General features: G+C 40.8%; 1 protein-coding gene across 4 annotated transcripts in view; it reads left to right on the top strand.

The window, feature by feature from the left end:
• Positions 1-1,055: 1,055 nt before the first annotated feature.
• pde1ca (phosphodiesterase 1C, calmodulin-dependent a) overlaps positions 1,056-18,931 on the top strand; it is a 137,445-nt gene continuing 119,569 nt past the window's right edge. For 3 of the 4 annotated variants that reach the window (XM_049480127.1, XM_022673625.2, XM_022673624.2), the window contains exons 1-2: positions 8,241-8,433; positions 11,157-11,322. In XM_049480127.1, the coding sequence (XP_049336084.1) occupies positions 8,253-8,433; positions 11,157-11,322 (347 nt within the window). In that variant the 5' untranslated portion in view covers positions 8,241-8,252. Of the gene's footprint in view, positions 1,193-8,240; positions 8,434-11,156; positions 11,323-18,931 lie in introns of those variants that run through there. The other variant, XM_022673623.2, reaches the window with a different exon arrangement.

The raw sequence follows: 18,931 nt of genomic DNA, 5'->3' as shown, positions 1-18,931 counted from the left end.
AAGTTATGTGTGTAATTTACAAATTATTAATTCTAGCTCATCTATGAGTGTATGTGAAGCAGTATGTTAAAGGAGTGCTCTCTTACTCTCTCACTCTTTTAATAATATTCATGCTCTTTTGCTCTCCCTCTCTTTTTGTTCCCACTACTTAAACCCTCTAACATCCATTAGCGCAATCAGAGCTGCATGTGTGAGTAAATGTTTTGATAAAATGATATTGAGGCTGTGTCGTGAAAAAAAAAAACAGATGCAGGTGACACACACACACACACACGCACACACAGGCACACAAACACACAAACACACACTTTTCCACAGTGACAAGAATTCATAAATAAACAGCACAGCATGATGTTTTCAGTGGGCAGAGTTGGTCAGTAGTGCACAGGGTCAGAATTATAAACACACGATTAACACAATTAAATGTGTTAAGAAAAAGAGAAAGAATAAAGAATTAGTAAAGAAAGAGAGAGAGAGAAAGAGAGCAGAAGGAAAGAGATTTAGATAAAATGGAGGGAGATAAGAGAGAATTAGAGACCAACAGAGAGAAATAGAGAGAGAGAATGAGAGAGAGCTAGTGTTGTTAATCTTATGCTGAGAGCAGTGTAGTGGGAAGGGTCATAATAAGGGAGGGAGAGAGAGAGAGAAAGGGAGGTAAATTGGAACCTTACTGTCCATTCTAAGCATTCTCTTTTCATTAACTGACCCATGGTCAGGTCCGAGATGCAGTTATTAGTGTGTAGAGTTTGGTAGAAGTCTTGTAGTGAGGACAGAAGTGATCCAGGAGGATGCAGCGTCACCACAACACATCACATCACACTTTTAATCGTACACCATGACCCCTCTCACCACACTCATAGAACCTGCTCTGGGTTCCAACCAACACGTGTTCTTCTGCACCTAGGGATCTAGTCTCCAGCACTCGCTGCCCACGCACACCATCTCTCCAGGGGACAGTTTCCAACCAGCAGCAAGCCCCTCTCCCTATCTCTCTCTCTCTCTCTCTCTCTCTCTCTTTCTCTCTCTCTCTCTCCAGTCTCGACAAGACTGACAACAACAAGCAGAGGCAGAGCAGCTCACAGTGTAGAGCAGCAACTGTGGAGCAAGATGACAGAGCCGAGCTCCAAAAAGCAAGGATTCAAAAAGTGCCGGAGTGCCACCTTCAGCATTGATGGCTTCAGCTTCACCATAGGTAAGATTAGAGTGAATGGACTGGTTAAATAAGTGTGTGTGTGTGTCTGTGTGTGTGTGTGTGTGTGTGTGTGTGTGTGTGTGTGTGTGTGTGTATGTATGTGTGTGGGTGGCTGGTTGGTGTAAGTGTAACAAGGCTTGCCCTGTTAATGCAATTACTATGTACTTACTGGTGACCTGATATTGGAGTGGTGCTGCTTTTAGTGGTGGAGAGCAACATGTTTTTTTTTGTGGCAGCAGCTGAAAGTAATTATGATCTTTGTTTATGAGTGAGCTGCACTGATAATTGTTCATATTAAGTAAAAAAAGGATGCTCTCTAGCTGATAAACTGGACATGTGCACTGGACAGTTTGGCTGCTGTTTGATTTGTGCAATGAAGTAGATGAAACATTTCTAAATTTTTGTTTTAAAATATATGATCTTAATCTATAATAATTTAAATTCAGTGACACATACTATTGTTATTATTTTTGTTTTATTTGTGTCCATTTTTATTATAATATTTCCCTGTTTACAATGTCGTAATCCCTTTTTTTTTTCATTTTTCACTTTTGCCATGCTTAAAAATGATGGTGCAACAATGATGGTCCTTTGAGTGATGCTATAATTGAATATGTTTTTAAGATAAGACAACATAAGATGTGTGTATGAATAACATTTTACAGGTTAAAAGAGGTTGTTGTAAAGTTACCCTACCTAGTTAAAGTTTTTTTGTTACTCTTATCTTGAACTGGGCAAAATTTTATCATATGGTGATAAAGTTTGTTATCATGATACACAATATACTTTTTTGAGCCTATTGTGGAAATAGTCATTGCCTAAAGAACACTGACCAACTTTAATTAATTCATCATTTCATTACGAAGAGTGTAATTAATCCTGTATATCTGGAAAAGTGCAGCAACTTTTTAATTAAAATTATATTTAGAGTGTCATAGTGTTAAGTTTGTGTGTATACATTTTTATTTTATATTTGTATGCACATGCGTTTTTGGTTACTTGAATCTAAACCTGTGTTAATGCTGTTTGACAAGTTTATCTGATTTGATATAGGACAGTATTTAAATATCAGTTATTTTTAAGAACCTGGCACTGATACATTTTATCCCAGTCAAAAAATATAATAATCAATATTATATTTTAGTCAAATGCCTTTAAAGATTGTGATGTATTCATATCACCCACCCTCACTTAACATCTTTCTTACAAAAAATGTTATACTATATAGAATTGTTAAAAAAAAAAAAACTTTTGTAGAATCTTTATTTTTAAGAGTGCAACTTGAATCTTTTTACACTGTTTTACATTGAATGCATCTACAAATATAAACAACTAAAATGAGTGACAGTATTTTCTGCATCATCCCCCAAAGAGAAGTTCTTCCCCACTTCTGTCAAATGTAGAAAGATTCATTTGACAAAATCATCTGTGGTTTTTCTGACAGATCGTGTGCTGCTAGGCATTTGTATGGATGCAGGCATGGAACAATACAGCCCAAGTGGCAAAATGACATGACAGCTGAGAACATAGGATGGTGGTAATTACACCCTTTCAAAGGTCAAGTGGCAGTGCTTATGTAACAGGCCGCAATCAGTACGGATGAGAGCAGGCAGTGGGAAGAAGACTGCGAAGATGCTGCAGAGTTAGAGCACGTTTCTCTTTAACTCGCTGTGCTGAGCGTGCACGCTGCTTTTAAAGTACAGTATACAGCACACTGTGTTATGCTAATGTGAGACAGTGACCGTATGAGAGTGTGCGGTGTACAGTTGATCAGACAGCTGGAGCGTGAAAGCCGGTGATGACAGGAAAACGGGCTGGTGGCTGCTGATTGTTTGAAGAGATGAGTTGCTGAGTGGGCTATTGTTTGTCTATGAGATGTGAGTGACTGGTTGTGTGTGTGTGTGTGTGTGTGTCTTCACTCTGTGGATGATGAGTATATAAACAGCTCGGCTCTTTAAATCACAGCAGGCAGATAAGGCAGTTTCCCGTACTACCTGTGTCTGCTATCCAGTTGCCTTTGTGATTACTGTCACCATGGCCACCAGCGGGGAGACGGTGTGATGTCATCATTGCACAGTGATTCCTGTTGCTTTGTAACAAACAAGTCAGTCTCCTCCTCTTTCAGCGGACCTGCATGTGTGTGCGCGCGCGTGTGTGTGTGTGTGTGTGTGTGTGTGTTTATACTACTCAAAGACTGTTTATAACTGTTAATAAACTAACCAAAAATGATGAATACATTTTATATACATTTAAAAATATATAAATCAGGAGCCACAGATAATAATACGAGTGCAATGTTAATATGTTATGTATGAATTGTGCCTAAAATATACACACGCTTTATTATTTGTGTAAATTTAATGTAGTAGGTATTGTTTTTTTGGAAAAATAAAAAAAGGTTATGTGGGAGACAAAATTATTTTATATACATAAAAACACGTTATGTGCAAGAGAATTCAAAGTAAAATGTTAATAAAAATATTTTTTTTTTTAGGATTTTTGAGCAGTTTTAGAATTTGACCACTCATCATGACATTTTGAAAGATTTGTATGTATGACAAGATAATAGGGATGTGCCATATCAAATAATAGGCAATAACATTGTAAAAAATACTCTGAAATATCATATTATTTTAGGGCCATATCGGCCAACCCTACAAGATATTTATATATATATATATATATATATATATATATATATATATATATATATATATATATATATATATATATATATTCTGACATAAAAACAAACCAGCGTGTCTGTGTGTGAGTGTCTGAGGGTGGTATGTATGTGTGTGTGTGTGTGTGTGTGTTTAGGGGTGTGTTTGTGTGTGTGTGTGTGTGTGTGTCTCGGGGTGTGTTTGTGTGTGTGCGTGTGTGTGTGTGTGTGTGTGTGTAGACGAGAACCCAGCAGAGAGCTCATTAGAGCACCTGTTGGCTAATCAGTGAGGCTGAGGGTTGGGTACAGGAGATGGAGTGAGTGATGGAGGAGAGAGAGTGCTGGGTCTGGAGGAGGTGGGAAGATGGGGGAGTGTGTCAGCCCCTCAGAGGGGGACCCTCTGTCGTCACAGCGTTACTGGAGTTTTCGCAGTAGTGCAGGGGGAATCATTATCTCTAATGAAGTGCCCTCTTCCTCCTCCTGAGTGCAGACACATTGGACACAATACAGTCCCCACCAACTCACCGGGCTAAAAGGGTCCTCTCATCTGAAGCCCTCTGATCCCCCTCATTATCCATCTGCCACAATGGAGCGCATGTCTCCACTTAACAATCTGCTCTCTCTGCCGCTCGGCCGCTGTGTTTTTCTCTCACACTTGACCCTGCCTGTCTACAGTTCTTGTTCTACTTTCTATTTTTTATTCAGCTAAAAAACTTGCTTAAAATCTTAATATGTCTTAAATCTCCTAAAGATCTTAAAAAGTTACAGGCAGTAAATACTGTTTTGGTTTTATTTGTGTGAATTTTATTTTGCAGTTTTTCAATTTCATATGCAAGTTAGTTTTACTGATTGAACAGCAAACTTGAGCTAAGCAGAACTAACAGCAATATTAATGGCTTTAATATGCTGTATTATCAGGTATGTTCATAATTTGCTTTTAGCTAGTGAGGACAGTACTGTAGTCATGAGGGTTAGATTAACATTACATTTCACAATGGACCCTATTTTATTATTTACTTTGTAAAACAGATTAATCACAAGGAATCACAAGCTTACTATAAAGTCTTTCGTGGTAAGTGATCTTATTTTTTCTTTTTTGAATCTTATTTTTGAGTGGTATTAAAAAGTCTTCAAAAATCTTCAATTGAATTTTCGTATTCCTACAGTTGCCCTGTTTAGTGAATTGATTTCCAAATAAGTTGATTAATTGATTTATTTCCAAATAAGTTTTTAAGGATTGTTGTTAAGAGTCTGTTTGTCAAGAAATATTTTTATGGTGTAAAAGACCACTTGGCTTAAAAAAATAAAACGTTTTGGGTGGCACTGCTTTCGCCTCTCTGCTCTGTTCTGGGGTCTTGGGGCCAAACCCTATCTGGGTGAAGTTTGTGTGGATTTCTTCCATGCGCTCTGGTTTCCTCCCACAGATCAAAACCATGGGGATCAGGTGAATTGTCCAGACACTTTAAATTCTTCAGGTGTGAGAGTGTGATTTTAGGTATGTATGTGAGTGTGTGCATGACTGAATTCCAATATAGGAATTAGCTATGAATTAGCATTGTCTCTGTCTTGGGTTGAAGAGATCCTTCATTCCTGCAACATAAGGCTGCATAACACCTCTTGTTGATATTGCAGTTTGTTATTAGTATGTGTTTTACTATTAATAGTGGATTAATAGTAAAATTAGGATTGTATGTTGATACGATTGTATGTTCTGTGATGTCCACTTGTTTGCAGGTTTTTGTCTGTTTGCTGCAGGACAAATAAATTTACCCAGCTGGGCATTAATAAAGTAAAGTATGAGTAAGAATTATTTCTGGTTGAAAGTACACTGTGCACAATTGGCACAGTGTGTGTGTGTGTGTTTGTTATGTGCTGAATGTAATGTGGCCGTGTAGAGTGTAATTGTAAAGGATCCTTGGGTTTCTTAAAAAAAAGGCACTATATGAGTACCACTATTTAACTTAAAATAACTTAAAATCAACAGAGCGCCTTACCATTCGGTGTGCCTTATGTATGAATTCGACCAGTCAGGTTGTAAGGAGCAGTAAAACCACTCCACTGAAGCCCAGTGTTATACAGGAGTTTCAGTGAAGTTTCTCCAGGCCTGAAGCAGTATTAGCATTAGCATTAGCCGCTAACCGCAATGCTAACTCTTTCACCTTTCAAAGGTGAGGATATCGGACTGCAGTCTGCATGTTTAAACTGTTAAAATAAGCTACATGGGATGAGGCGCTAGATTATAATTCCCTGGCTTTCTGGAACACTCTGGGTTTCTCAGTGTAGCACTGTCAGGTGGCATTTACTAGTTCTAAACGCTGCTAACCATGGCTAGGGCTGCTGTTAACCACTGCTAGCTCTGTTGCTAACCATGTCTAGCACTGCTGCTATCTGCGGCTAGGGCTGCTGCTAACCACTGCTAGCTCTGTTGCTAACCGCGGCTAGCGCTGCTGTTAACCGTGGCTAGCGCTGCTGCTAACCGCACTGCTGAACATAATGGAAATCTAAGCATGCTGTAAATAAAAGAAAGCACTTTACTCACCTAAATACGCAGTTTTCAGGAGAGAAATCTGTGTAGATTACTGTGTGACACCCCTTTTCCTTGCTATTGTCACTTATAATGCACCTTATAATCCGGTGCACCTTAATTATGAAAATAGACCAGAAAATAGACGTTCATTGACAGTGCGCCTTATAATACGATGCACCTTATAGTCGGTAACTATGCAGTAACTACATAACAAGTGTGGAAAAAACATATACAAAACGTTTTAAAACAGTAGAATGGAAAGATTATTACATGGCAGAAGTGATACATAAACACTGTCAAACACATTTAGTTCTAAAGTAAAAAAAAAAGCTGGAAATAGACTGGAATGAGTTATGGTTTGTCTCGCGTGTGTAATTTTGTGAAGGCATAATGAGAGGCCCACCTTCTTCTTCAGTGTAAATAACACTTGAATGAGCGTTCCCTTTGACCTGCACTGAGCCTCTGCACAGCGTCTGTGCTGATGTTGTTTGACATTTGTCTTGCTTGACACCATAAAGGGAAAGATTTGCTTGTAGAACGAAGCAGTTACAGTAGGGACCTATAAAATAAACACACCCCACACACACCACTCACAGTCTCACACACTCATGCAGGGCCCATGTCCACTGATCTCTGACAGCCTGCAGACTTGTGGGGCCACATTGCCTTAGTAATCTCAATGTTCTATCTGAGAAACAAGCCTGTGTCTGTGATCTCCCTCAGCTCTAAACTCCATGGGGGCCACTTACTGGTGTTCTCTACTTTCTGTCATGACACCTACGCACACAGAGCCATCCCCAGAGCATGACCTTGTACTTTTGCTGTCTCCATAATCAAAAAACCTCAAAGCTACACTCTACCTTCAGCCTTCTCCCTTTAAAAATTTCCTAGCAGACTGAATGAGAAATTATTCATACTACAACACACATTTTTTTATTTTATTTAACTTTTTGGCAGGGTTTGAACAATGTCAGCTATTTCAACTATAACATTTTCCTTTGAGAAATAGACTACGTTGACATTAATGCATGGTTATTATTGCCATTATATTCACAAACAAAAAAAGTTTTTCACATTAAAGGTTTACATTTTTTAAAAGTAATATGATCAAATTTACAGTATTTTTAATTTTTGCATTCTTTCTCAATGTTCTCAGTGATTACATTCATTGTGGAGTAGTGGGTATAAAATCAACATGGACACAAACAGTCAACACTTGCGGCCACAGGATTTCCTGCACATATCCCTCGTATCACACTATTGCTTTTCCTTCATGCTGTGAAGCTCCACGTCATCCCAAATCACCCATCTTAGTAGGGTTTAGGTGTTTTAATGTTAATAAATGAAATAAAGAAATAAAGAAAAACTGAGAAATTAAATGAGAAGGTGTGCCTAAACGTATATAATATTTTTAATATTAATATTATTATTTTTTACCAAGTGTTAAAATTTCTGAAAACTCAAAATTTTACATCTTGTGGACCAATTCATGTTTTTGGTATTACATTTTTTTTTACTGTGATAACAAATATGTTGTTATCAAAGAAAAAGTTAGAAGAAATATTTTAAAACCCAATATTGACACAAGATGCATGCCCTGCATCGTTTTAAAATGAAATAACTAAATGTCCCTTAAATGTCTAGAAGATTATATTTGGAAGTTGTGATATTTAGTGAGTAAATATGTAATCTGTTGTGTTTGGGCACTTTTGAAGACACAGATCAAGTCTAGTGTAAACTATGTAAATGAACCCATTACCCCTCTCTCAGTGTGTTTCTGTTCCCAGTACTTTGTGTAGTGCAGTGCTGTTACAAATGAATAATAAGTCGACACTAAAATTTGGATTCAACAAATGAATCATTGCAGTCCTATGATGCAGCAAATGATAGAGCTTTATATTCCTTATAATAATATGTTTTTGGTATGGGGAGAGGAGCAGATCCAGCCCTCAGGCCGTGTACCCTTATCTCTCAATCACATTTACTTTTTTTCTGTTGCAGTGGCAAATGAAGCAGGGGAAAGCCACCCCAGACCCCTGGCCCGCTTTGCACGTGAGTACCTGAGTTTAAGATTGTGAAATGTTTAAAGCTGTTCTTCATAAAATAAGCCGTAAAAATAAAATAAGGAGGCTTGATTTATGGACCAGCTCACATTACCAGGACTTTTCTGTAGTTCTGCAGATCATGTGTCAAAAAACAGCTTGGCAGGGTCACCTTAGTAGACCAAATTGTTTAGAACAAATGCAGTAAAATAATAAAAAGCTTGTACAATTGAATAAGAGGTTATTGATATATTATAAATGAAGATTTTTTAAAATTGTGTAAGTTGTCTAAGTTAGTATAGGGATGATTAATAGCATAGGTGATATGGAAGACTTATTTACAAACAAGACCTAATGAAAAGAGAATGTTTATTTAATACAATCTTATGATGCACAGGTGAAAACTATATATATATTTATAAGGAAGAGCTAAAAGTAAAAATTGGTCAAATCTTATTTGGATGGTACACTATGATTATTTCTCAACTCGCATGCAGTGACTGATGGCATCATTAATTCAAGTGGGTTTAAAATAATTAGAATGTAACATTTAGTTATGTTTTTGTATTTATATGTTAAGATGTTTAAAGGTTTAGTACCCTATCTTAGCGATTTATAGGCGAGATGTCTGGTGTGCATCGTGCAGTTGGATTTTAGGTCATGTCGGTGTGTATTTGGTATTGTGAGGGCCTATAAATTACACCTTGCGCAGCTTAAAACACACAAAAAGCATGAACAAATTTTCTTAATTGATCATGGGTGTGTTTTGGGCATAACAGGAAATAAACCAATCAGTGTGGCAGTTGCCATTCACTTTTAAAGAGCCAGGTGTGCTCTGACTTTGGCACGTTCGTATCTTAACAGCGCAGTGCTTTTGTACGTCTCAGCAGAGGATACTGATCTGCGCATTCATGATGTGAAGGTGCGCCAGGATCTCACTTAATGGAACAGCAATGTTATTTTATTCTTTATTCTGTTTATTGTTGGTGTAAAAGTCGGGTTTGCGCTCTGCATCGCGTCCATGTGTGTGTTTAACGATCAAGGATGTACATTGTTCCTGCATGGCTAAGATATGATTGCGCGGCTGTCTGTTGACTGTTGTTAGGGTTTTATTTGGTCAATGGCACGCCTGTATTTCCCGCCACCAAGATAGGTGTATTGAGGAGGTGAAAGAAAGCAAAGAGCATCGCAACGTGCCTTGCACAGGCTGTACCATAGGGCGATTAGTTTTGATTTTAGCTGATGGATTTGCATTTGGTAGCTGTTCATGATATTTACGTTCTTGCCCCGGTATGTGGTCCAAAGAGATACTGATAAAAGTGAAGGAAGCAATCATTCGGAGGAATTAAAAAGAAGAAATTATCTGGCAAACTTAGCAACAGAATCTAACTTACCTGACCTGAACACCTGACCGAGCACCTTTTCACTTAGTAACAGCAAAACCCACAAACAACAGTGACTAAAGGTATCTTTTATAATGACCTGAAAAAGCAGGAATTTTAGCGTTTATTGTTCAGGCAGTAGAGAGATTATTTAAAATGGCTGTTTTTTGTGAATGGTTAATGCTGTATTTTTGTTAAACAGATTTAATTATATTTGGAAGCATCCGCTTTAATCACATCTTGATCGCTTTGAATTTGTGTACAGAGGGTACCAAAAAAAGGTATTAGAACAACTTAAATGATCAAAGTGTTTATTTATCTAATCAGAGTCAGTTAGACAAATCATTAGGGAATATTTGTGTACAGAACAAACTAGAAAAGTCACCAGGGAACTTCTCTGTATGGAATTACATCATCTTTATTCTTTATTCTTTTTTATTGATAAATTATTCATTATGATTCATTTTAGATTTTTAGTTTTTTGACATTTTTCTTTACAAACTATATTTAAACATTTTTGTTGTTTTACATTTACAACCATGCGTTGCAACCATGTTTCACCATGCATTTGTGTAGAATGTAGGCTAGATGGCAGCATTAGCCAGTGTACTGTCTGTTTGAGGACTATAGTGAAGACATACTGTAGCCTTCCACACAGCTCTAGGAAGACTTTCCATCATTCTTCTCTCTCATATCTGACCAGCTTTCTGATCTGATTTCAGTGCAGGAGAAGGTTAGATTAGTGATGGATCTTCTTGTAGACCAGTGATGTATTAGGTCTGTTAACACAGAGTGAACAGCAGGTGGGGACAAACACATATAATTGTCATTTCAGTGGAAGCAATATGTAAAAAATAAATAAATATATATATATAAAAAATAAAAAAACCATAATAATACACAGTTAAAACTAATACACTAATGCAAAAATTAATTATTATTCAAGTTGCTATGAAATCCATTAGAAAAAGAATATAATAGAATAGAATAGAATATCTTTATTTGTCATTAAACAAAGCATAACGAAATTGGAAGTACAATCCTTTCCAAGTCACATGAAAACAATAACACACAAACAAACCACAATATAAATGATGACAAATTGCAATTAGCAAATTAACAAAAAAATAGCAAAAATTAAAAATATTTCACAGTCCTCTGTTGTATTATAAGTCCTTTATTGTGCTATTTAGGGCTTGTACTGTGGTGGGGTAAAAACAATTTTTTAAGAAATATAAAAATCTTTAATTTAAAGGCCTAATCAGTAGTATTTTAATTAGTTAAAGTAGTTCAAACTTCATCCTGACTGTAGGTTTTATTCTCCTGAGTCTGTACTCTCTGATTTCTGCAGGCTCCAAGTCGCAGAATGCATTATGGAATGCTATCACAGCAGGCATTGGGATCAGAGACAAAGACAAGAGAGGGATTGTAATCGACCCACGTAGCCCGGAGGAGATCCTTGCTGATGAGCTGCCTGCTGTGGACAGTCCTGATGCCATGGAGAAGACTGCCATCAGGTTTGGAGCATGTTATAGGTTTCTGTGCAACTTTGAAGCACGTGTTTAAAATATTATTCTAAACACTGCGCAAAAAAGCTGAATGGATAGGAATGGATGAAACTGGGTTCCTTATGCATAGCAAGTTTCTGTTCATTATTCCTGACTTTTGTATTTTTTTTTTGCTTTTTTTTTTGTTACGTTCATCTAAGGTTGGCCTGTTGGCTCTGTATGTGTGGACTGAGTCACAATAAATGAAAAGACCCTGTGCTGTCCACTTGCTGTTGACAAACAAAGCTGTTATGGGTCAATGAACATGTTGCAGTGGGCAGACCCGGATTATGGCAATCGAAGTGTACTGTTAGTGAACTCACTGTATGAGTGTATGTGTGTGTTTGTGTGTGTTTGTGTGTTCTCGTGATTGCTTAGAGCTTAGTAGAACAGCTGGCAGGTGTTGATTGGAGGCTATCGATTGGCTGGATCAATGAGATTTAAAGTCCAGGCTGATGTGACCTGTTTGCTTGCTCTTGCTCTCTGGTGAATAGCTCCCCTAGCTTACTTCAGAGGAGGCGCACCAGGCTTTTCTCAGGAGCATGTCAGTGTTTTTTTTTTTTTCTTTTCATTTTTTTCTTTCTTTCTCTCTCTCTCTCTCTCTCTCTCTCTCTCTCTCTCTCTCTCTCTCTCTTTCTCTTTCCCTTCCTGGGGCATGATATTGACAAAGGCAGGTGCTGCTACAATGTGAAACCAATATACACAGCCATTTAATCTGCCACAATTGAATCAGAATCAAAGGTTGGACTGTTTGAGGTCTCAACGATTGACAGCACATTGTCAATCTGTTCAAAAAGCTCTAATAATATTCAGTATTCTTTCAGAAGCAGAAGCGAAACATATGAAATATCAAGAAAATAAGAATGTACATATATAATTTTTTCAGTCTCATAGCTTGATTGACTTTTGAAGACTGTAGTCTCCAGGGAAGATCACTCAGCTTAATGTCTAGGATCTGGTAGGGATGGCATGCTGTCAATAGAGCTAGCACAACATGTACTCCAGGCAGAGCAGCGAGAAGCTTAGAAGAGCAGGAGAGCTGTCAGAGTGATCGGTTATGTGTCTGTTTTGCGCTATAAAACTTGGTGAGCGGTGAGAGACGTAACCTGTATTTGCTGAAAATTTATGAGCGAGAGAGAGAGAGAGAGAGAGAGAATTTGAGAGCTTGAGAAACAGACAAAGAGAGAGAGAGAAAGAGATTGATATTTAAATGTTGCCAGGTGGATTGCCGCTCAGTATTCCCGTGACTGAGAGATGGTTTGAATGCTAAATTATTTCTCATGACCTTTCAAGATTTGTGGTGATTAGAAAACACTGTCTGCTTGGAAAATACGTCTTGACATATTGCACGGGTGTGAGTATGTGTGTGTGTGTTTCCAACTGTCTCTGTGTAATTATTTATGAACTAAAAATGAGTATCATTTGAGAAAAATCTCGGCTGATGCAGTGCGAGTTCTCAGTATTTTAGGTTAAGCTTACATTATCCCTGCCCTCCACTAGGCTGGGATAGAGCGATAAAGAGCCTGACTGAATAATGTATTGCACTCTGAGCGTGTAATCCTCTCTCTCTCTCATGAATGTTGGAGAGAGAGAGAGACAGGGAAAGAGACAGAGGCACACACTAATACACAAAAACTACATAGAAAAAAAAGTATTGGGACACTTGCTGTTTTATTATTTTTTCTACTAAATGTGCAGTACACAAACTGTCTGTACGGTATAGAGAAAACTTTCTATTAGATTTTTACTATTGTATTTTATTATAGTTGTATTGCTTTAAAATTTTGGTTGCATTCCGTCATAATTTTGGGTCATCACCACTCCACCTAATCCCTAACCCCCCAGCTCATCCCAAAAGTATAGGATTGATCACCATCAATCCAGAAAACAAAGTTCCACTGTTCTATTCTATTGGTAATATTTCTCTACTGGGATTGGACTAGAAGGTGTATTTTTGTGCATTTGCTCATCTGTGTCAGTGATGGCACATCTTAAACTAGCTTAATTAGAAACACATTCAAACATTTGGACAAATATTTTAAATATACTTAATTGCAAGTGTTTAAGAAGAATAAAAACGTTCTCTACTTTCAATGGATTTTAATTAATTTTATATCATTTTTGAGCATTTTTATTGTCCTTGATGACATGACAAAATTTAAAACCAACAAAGGGGTTCTTTTGCAGAATTTCTTAGTTCTAAGTAGGAAAGTTTTAATGGAATGCTCCTATATTAGTTGGATTTTCTACTTGGACGTTGGGTAGAGCATCACCATTCCCGAGTTAATCCTGAGAATCCAAGATGGCTGCCCGTGCATCAACCGTGGTATTATACAGCATACCGTACCAATCCAAAGTTCGGACACATCTTCTCATTCACGATTGCTCTTTATATCTTTATCGAATATATTTTCTATGTTGTAGATTCATATTAAGGACATAATAAACCAAATTGTTAGGGACACATATTAAATTACATAAAAAAATGGCCTCCACAGTACCCCTGACCTAAACCTAATCAACTGAGATGGTGATTTGAGGTGATTTGGGATGAGCTGGAGCTTCACAGTGTGAAGGAAAAGCAGCAACTATTGTTCAGCACCTCCAGAACCTCCTTCAAGATGATGATAAAACTATGTCAGGTGTCTCTACCTCATGTAGACACTGAGATTAAAATACCAAGAGTGTTTAAATCTGTCCTCAAAGCTTAATGTGTTTACTTAGAAGAATCTTAAATATAAAACATATTCTGGTTTGTTTAACACTTTTTCCACGAAAAACCTCACATAATTTACATTTACAATGTAAAAAAATCATAAAAAAGAAAGACAACACATTGGATGAGAATCGGTTTGTCCAAACTACTGCTACTGTAGTTTATTAGCGCTTATATCTATTAAATCACTCATACACACAGTACCAACCTGTCCAATCTCTATCTGTGGATGTGTTTTCATGATGTTTAGATGCTTAAAATATTGTTTAAAGCATTGTTATCAGCTGGTATCTCTAGCAATGCTAACCTTGAGCAATGCTAACAATAATAGCTGATAACAGCTATAGTTTAACTGGAGCGCAGTAAACTTGGGTGTGACTTCCAGCTCCAGCATTCCCAGCTCCAGCATTCCCAGCTCTAGCATTTATTATATGAGGTAAATGATACGCAGCATTAGACTGTTTCTGCTAGAAAAAAACACCATATATAAATAAAATAGACTTTTAGTTAACATAAATTGTTACGGTTGGGGTAGGTGTGGGATCCAAGTGCAGAGCAGATATGAATATATAAAAGGATATATATTTATATATATTTATATACTTATAAGGATATAGTTCTATTTTGTATTATTTAGTTCTAGTTATGGATTGGGATAATAATTTGAAATGTGTTGTGCTTAGGTGAATGTTTCTCCAAGGAGACTGGAGAATGAGTGGGAAAAAATCCCCAACAAGAGGTGTGGAAAAAAAGGCGGGAAACAGAACAAAGGAAATGCCACAAAATGGCTTGTACCAACAAAAGACAGCTTTAAACTTCAAATAAACCAAACTAAAACACAACCAAACTTAGAACTGGCTGAGCACCGCTCAGTCCTCTCTTTATGCTCTCTTTCAAGATATTTTCTTTTCTTTTATTTTATTTTATTTCTGTGTGGCTTTCTTTTCAGATCTCTTTCCTTATTTTGAGACCACCTTTTTTTTCTTTTATTTTCTTTTTGTGATGCTTGCTGTGATCACTTTCCTTTTTTGAGATCGCCTTTTATTTTATTCTCTTTTCTTTTCTTTTCTTATACCCTCTAGTACCGGTCACCCCTCTGTGAAGGTGCAACAGTGAGGTCTGGTTAGACTGAGGTTTAAATAGGGTAGTGCACATGTGCAGCTGGTTGACACTAATCACCGCCGGGGATTCTGGGAGTTGGAGATTTGGGATCCCACTCTACCATTTCTACCAGTCCCCCTGCTGGCAGCCCGCGGTGCAGCACTGCCCATCACAGAACCCCCCCCCCTAGGGGCGGCACCCGACGTCCCCAAGCCCGCAGCGCGGTCACGTCGAAACTCCCGAATAAGTTCGGGATCCAGGATGTGGCGTGCTGGGACCCATGAACGTTCTTCGGGGCCATAGCCCTCCCAGTCAACTAAATACTGAGTATTGCCCCTAACATAACGGCAGTCCAAGATGCGATGGACAGTGTATGCCGGAGCTCCGTCTATAAGGCGTGGGGCAGGCGGCCGGGCACTTGGGTCTGGAGCACCACAAAGGAACGGCCGGAGCCTTGATACATGAAAGGTGGGATGGACTTTCATGTTAGAGGGCAACTGCAGGCGGTAAGTCACAGGATTTATGCGCCGTGCCACCTTGAAGGGACCGATGAACCGGGGTGCCAGCTTACGGGACTGTCCGCGGAGTGGAAGGTCCCGGGTCGAGAGCCAGACCCGCTGTCCAATGCGGAATGCAGGGGTACCACGACGCTTTCTGTCAGCAGTCCGCTTTCGGGCTTCCGTCACTGCCTGGAGAGATGCCCGTGCTTTCTGCCAGGCTCGACGACAGCGCCGAACATACTGGTCAGCAGCGGGGACCCCTACTTCCCTCTCCTGTTCCGTAAACAATGGTGGAGGATAGCCGAACTGACACTCGAAGGGTGACATGCCCAGTGAGGAGTGCCACAGGGAATTGTGGGCGTATTCTGCCCACAGAAGCTGGTCGGACCAGGTAGAGGAGTTACTGGAAGTCAGGCAGCGCAACATCTGACCCAAGTCCTGATTCACCCGTTCTGTCTGACCGTTGGATTCTGGGTGGAATCCGGACGCTAAGCTCACTGTGGCCCCCATTCTCCGACAAAAGGCCCCCCAGAATCTGCTTGTAAATTGGGGTCCTCGGTCCGACACTAGGTCACTGGGCATCCCATGGACCCTGACGACGTGCTGTAATAGCAAGTCAGCTGTCTCCTTGGCAGAGGGAAGTTTCGGCAAGGCCACAAACTTGCATGCCTTGGAGAACCGATCAACTATTACCAGGATAGCTGTATGCCCCCTGGAGGGGGGCAGACCCGTCACAAAGTCCAGCGAAATATGGGACCAAGGACGGGCTGGAATTGGTAGGGGATGGAGCAGACCTGGTGGTCGAGACCTGGGTGTCTTGTTCTTTGCACAGACCTGGCAGGCCGCAACAAAGACACGGACATCCCTCTCCATTCCAGGCCACCAAAACCGCCGACAGAGGAACTCCTTGGTTCGGGTGACCCCAGGATGCCCAGAGAAAGGAGAGGAGTGTCCCCACTGTAGGACCTGCTGGCGGACACTGGCAGGCACGTATTGCCGGTTGGTGGGCCCACCTCCAGGATCAGGATCTTGGTTCAGTGCCCCTCTTATTGCATCTTCAATGCCCCAGCGGAGAGGAGCCAGAATCTGTGCGGCTGGCAGGATAGGTTCGGAAGAGGGATCATGGCTGGAATGTGACCACTGCCTAGAGAGGGCGTCTGGCTTAGTGTTTTTTGAACCTGGCCTATACGACAGCAAAAAATGGAAGCGGCCAAAAAACAAGGCCCATCGTGCCTGACGAGGGTTAAGCCGCCTTGCCTGCTGTATATAGGCCAGGTTCTTGTGGTCAGTCCAGACAATAAATGGGTGTTTAGCCCCCTCTAGCCAGTGTCTCCACTCTTCCAGTGCAAGCTTTACAGCCAGGAGCTCCCTGTCCCCAATGCTGTAATTCCGTTCAGCCGGGGACAACTTCCTCGAGAAGAAAGCACAGGGATGCAGCTTCTTTTTAGGCCCCCGGCGCTGGGAGAGCACAGCTCCGACTCCTGCATCGGAGGCGTCTACCTCGACAACAAATGGTTCTTCAGGGTCAGGCAACTGAAGAACTGGCGGTGATGTTAGCCGTGCTTTGATGTCTTCAAAGGATTTTTGTGCCTCTGTGGTCCAGCGAAAAGGTCCTGGGGTCTTTCGCGTAAGGGCAGTGAGGGGTGCTGCCACAGTGCTAAAGTTGCGCACAAACCGGCGAAAGAAGTTGGCGAACCCCAGGAAGGATTGTACCTGCCGGAGGGAGGCAGGCCGAGGCCAGTCCCTTACAGCTTTTATTTTCGCTGGATCCATTCGGAGGGTGCCTTTGGAGACAACAAATCCTAGGAATGAGACAGTCTCAGTATGAAACTCAGACTTCTCCAGTTTCACAAAAAGCCTGTTCTCTTGGAGTAATTGAAGAACCCGTCTGACATGACCGATATGCTCTTCCTGAGACCGGCTGTAAATGAGGATGTCGTCGAGGTAAACATATGCATACCGGTCCAGGGCCTCCCTTAGCACATCATTAATGAACCGTTGGAAGACTGCTGGGGCATTCATCAACCCAAAGGGCATAACCCGGTACTGGTAGTGCCCTGAAGGGGTGATGAAAGCAGTCTTCCATTCATCCCCCTGCCGTATGCGGATCAGGTTATAGGCACTACGTAAGTCCAGCTTAGTAAAAATGGATGCTTGCTGTAGTGCCTCAAAAGCTGTTTGCATGAGAGGCAGGGGATAACGGTCTTTAACAGTGATGGCATTGAGGCCCCGGTAATCAATGCATGGTCGGAGGCCACCATCCTTCTTCCCCACAAAGAAAAACCCTGCTCCAGCCGGGGAAGAAGAGGGCTGAATGAATCCTGAATCAAGGGCCTCCTGAACATATTTCTCCATAGCGCTACGCTCAGGAGGTGATAGTGCAAACAACCTTCCCCTGGGTGGTGTGGTATCAGGGAGAAGGTTGATTGCACAGTCATATGGTCTGTGTGGGGGTAACACTTGGGACTTATCCTTGTTGAAAACCTCCCGGAGGTCCCAGTATTCCTTCGGAACCCGTGAGAGGTCAGAGCTAGTAGGCTCAGGGCATGTCACAGGTGAAGTGGGGGCCAGGTCAGGAGGCCTTAAGCAGGTCCCCTGGCCTCGAGTTCCCCATGCAAACACTGATCTTGTAGACCAGTCAATCCGAGGATTGTGTTGTTGTAGCCAGGGGTAACCCAAGACTAACCGCAAGCGTGGGGCCTGTGTCAGATAGAGTTCTATCTGTTCAACGTGGTCACCAACACGGAGGGTAAGTGGTTGGGTGCGATGCGTGACATACCCTGAACCAACAGCCCGCCCATCGATAGCAAGGACAGGCAAAGGGTGGTCCAAGGGTTCAAGGGGAAGTCTAAGTGTCATGGCAAGCTTGGAATCTATAAAACTACCCGCAGCCCCAGAGTCCACAAAGGCCTCAACTCGGGTAAGTCGCTGGGAGGACCAACTAAGCGTTGCCATGAGGGTCAAACCGGACGCGGGGGATGCGTCTTGGTCTAGTCCCGGCTCCCCCTTCCAGGATAGACCCTTGCGTTTCCCGATTTGCGGGGAGAAGCCTGTTGCGCCATCCCAGAAAGGGAGTGGCTAGATGAAGCACTAGGCAGATGAGTGCCCCCAAGCTGCATGGGCTCAGGCATCTCCCGTGTAGGTGTTGAAGGAACAGGGGAAGCAAGGTCCGGCAGGTTATGCACCTGAGCCCGCGCACCATAAGCCCGCTCTCTGGCTCTCTGACGCATACGGGTGTCGAGGCGAATACACATTTCATACA

Source organism: Astyanax mexicanus, chromosome 6 (assembly GCF_023375975.1).
Source record: "Astyanax mexicanus isolate ESR-SI-001 chromosome 6, AstMex3_surface, whole genome shotgun sequence".
In the NCBI taxonomy this organism is placed as follows: Eukaryota; Metazoa; Chordata; class Actinopteri; order Characiformes; family Acestrorhamphidae; genus Astyanax; species Astyanax mexicanus.
This window is presented reverse-complemented; position numbering and strand designations above follow the sequence as displayed.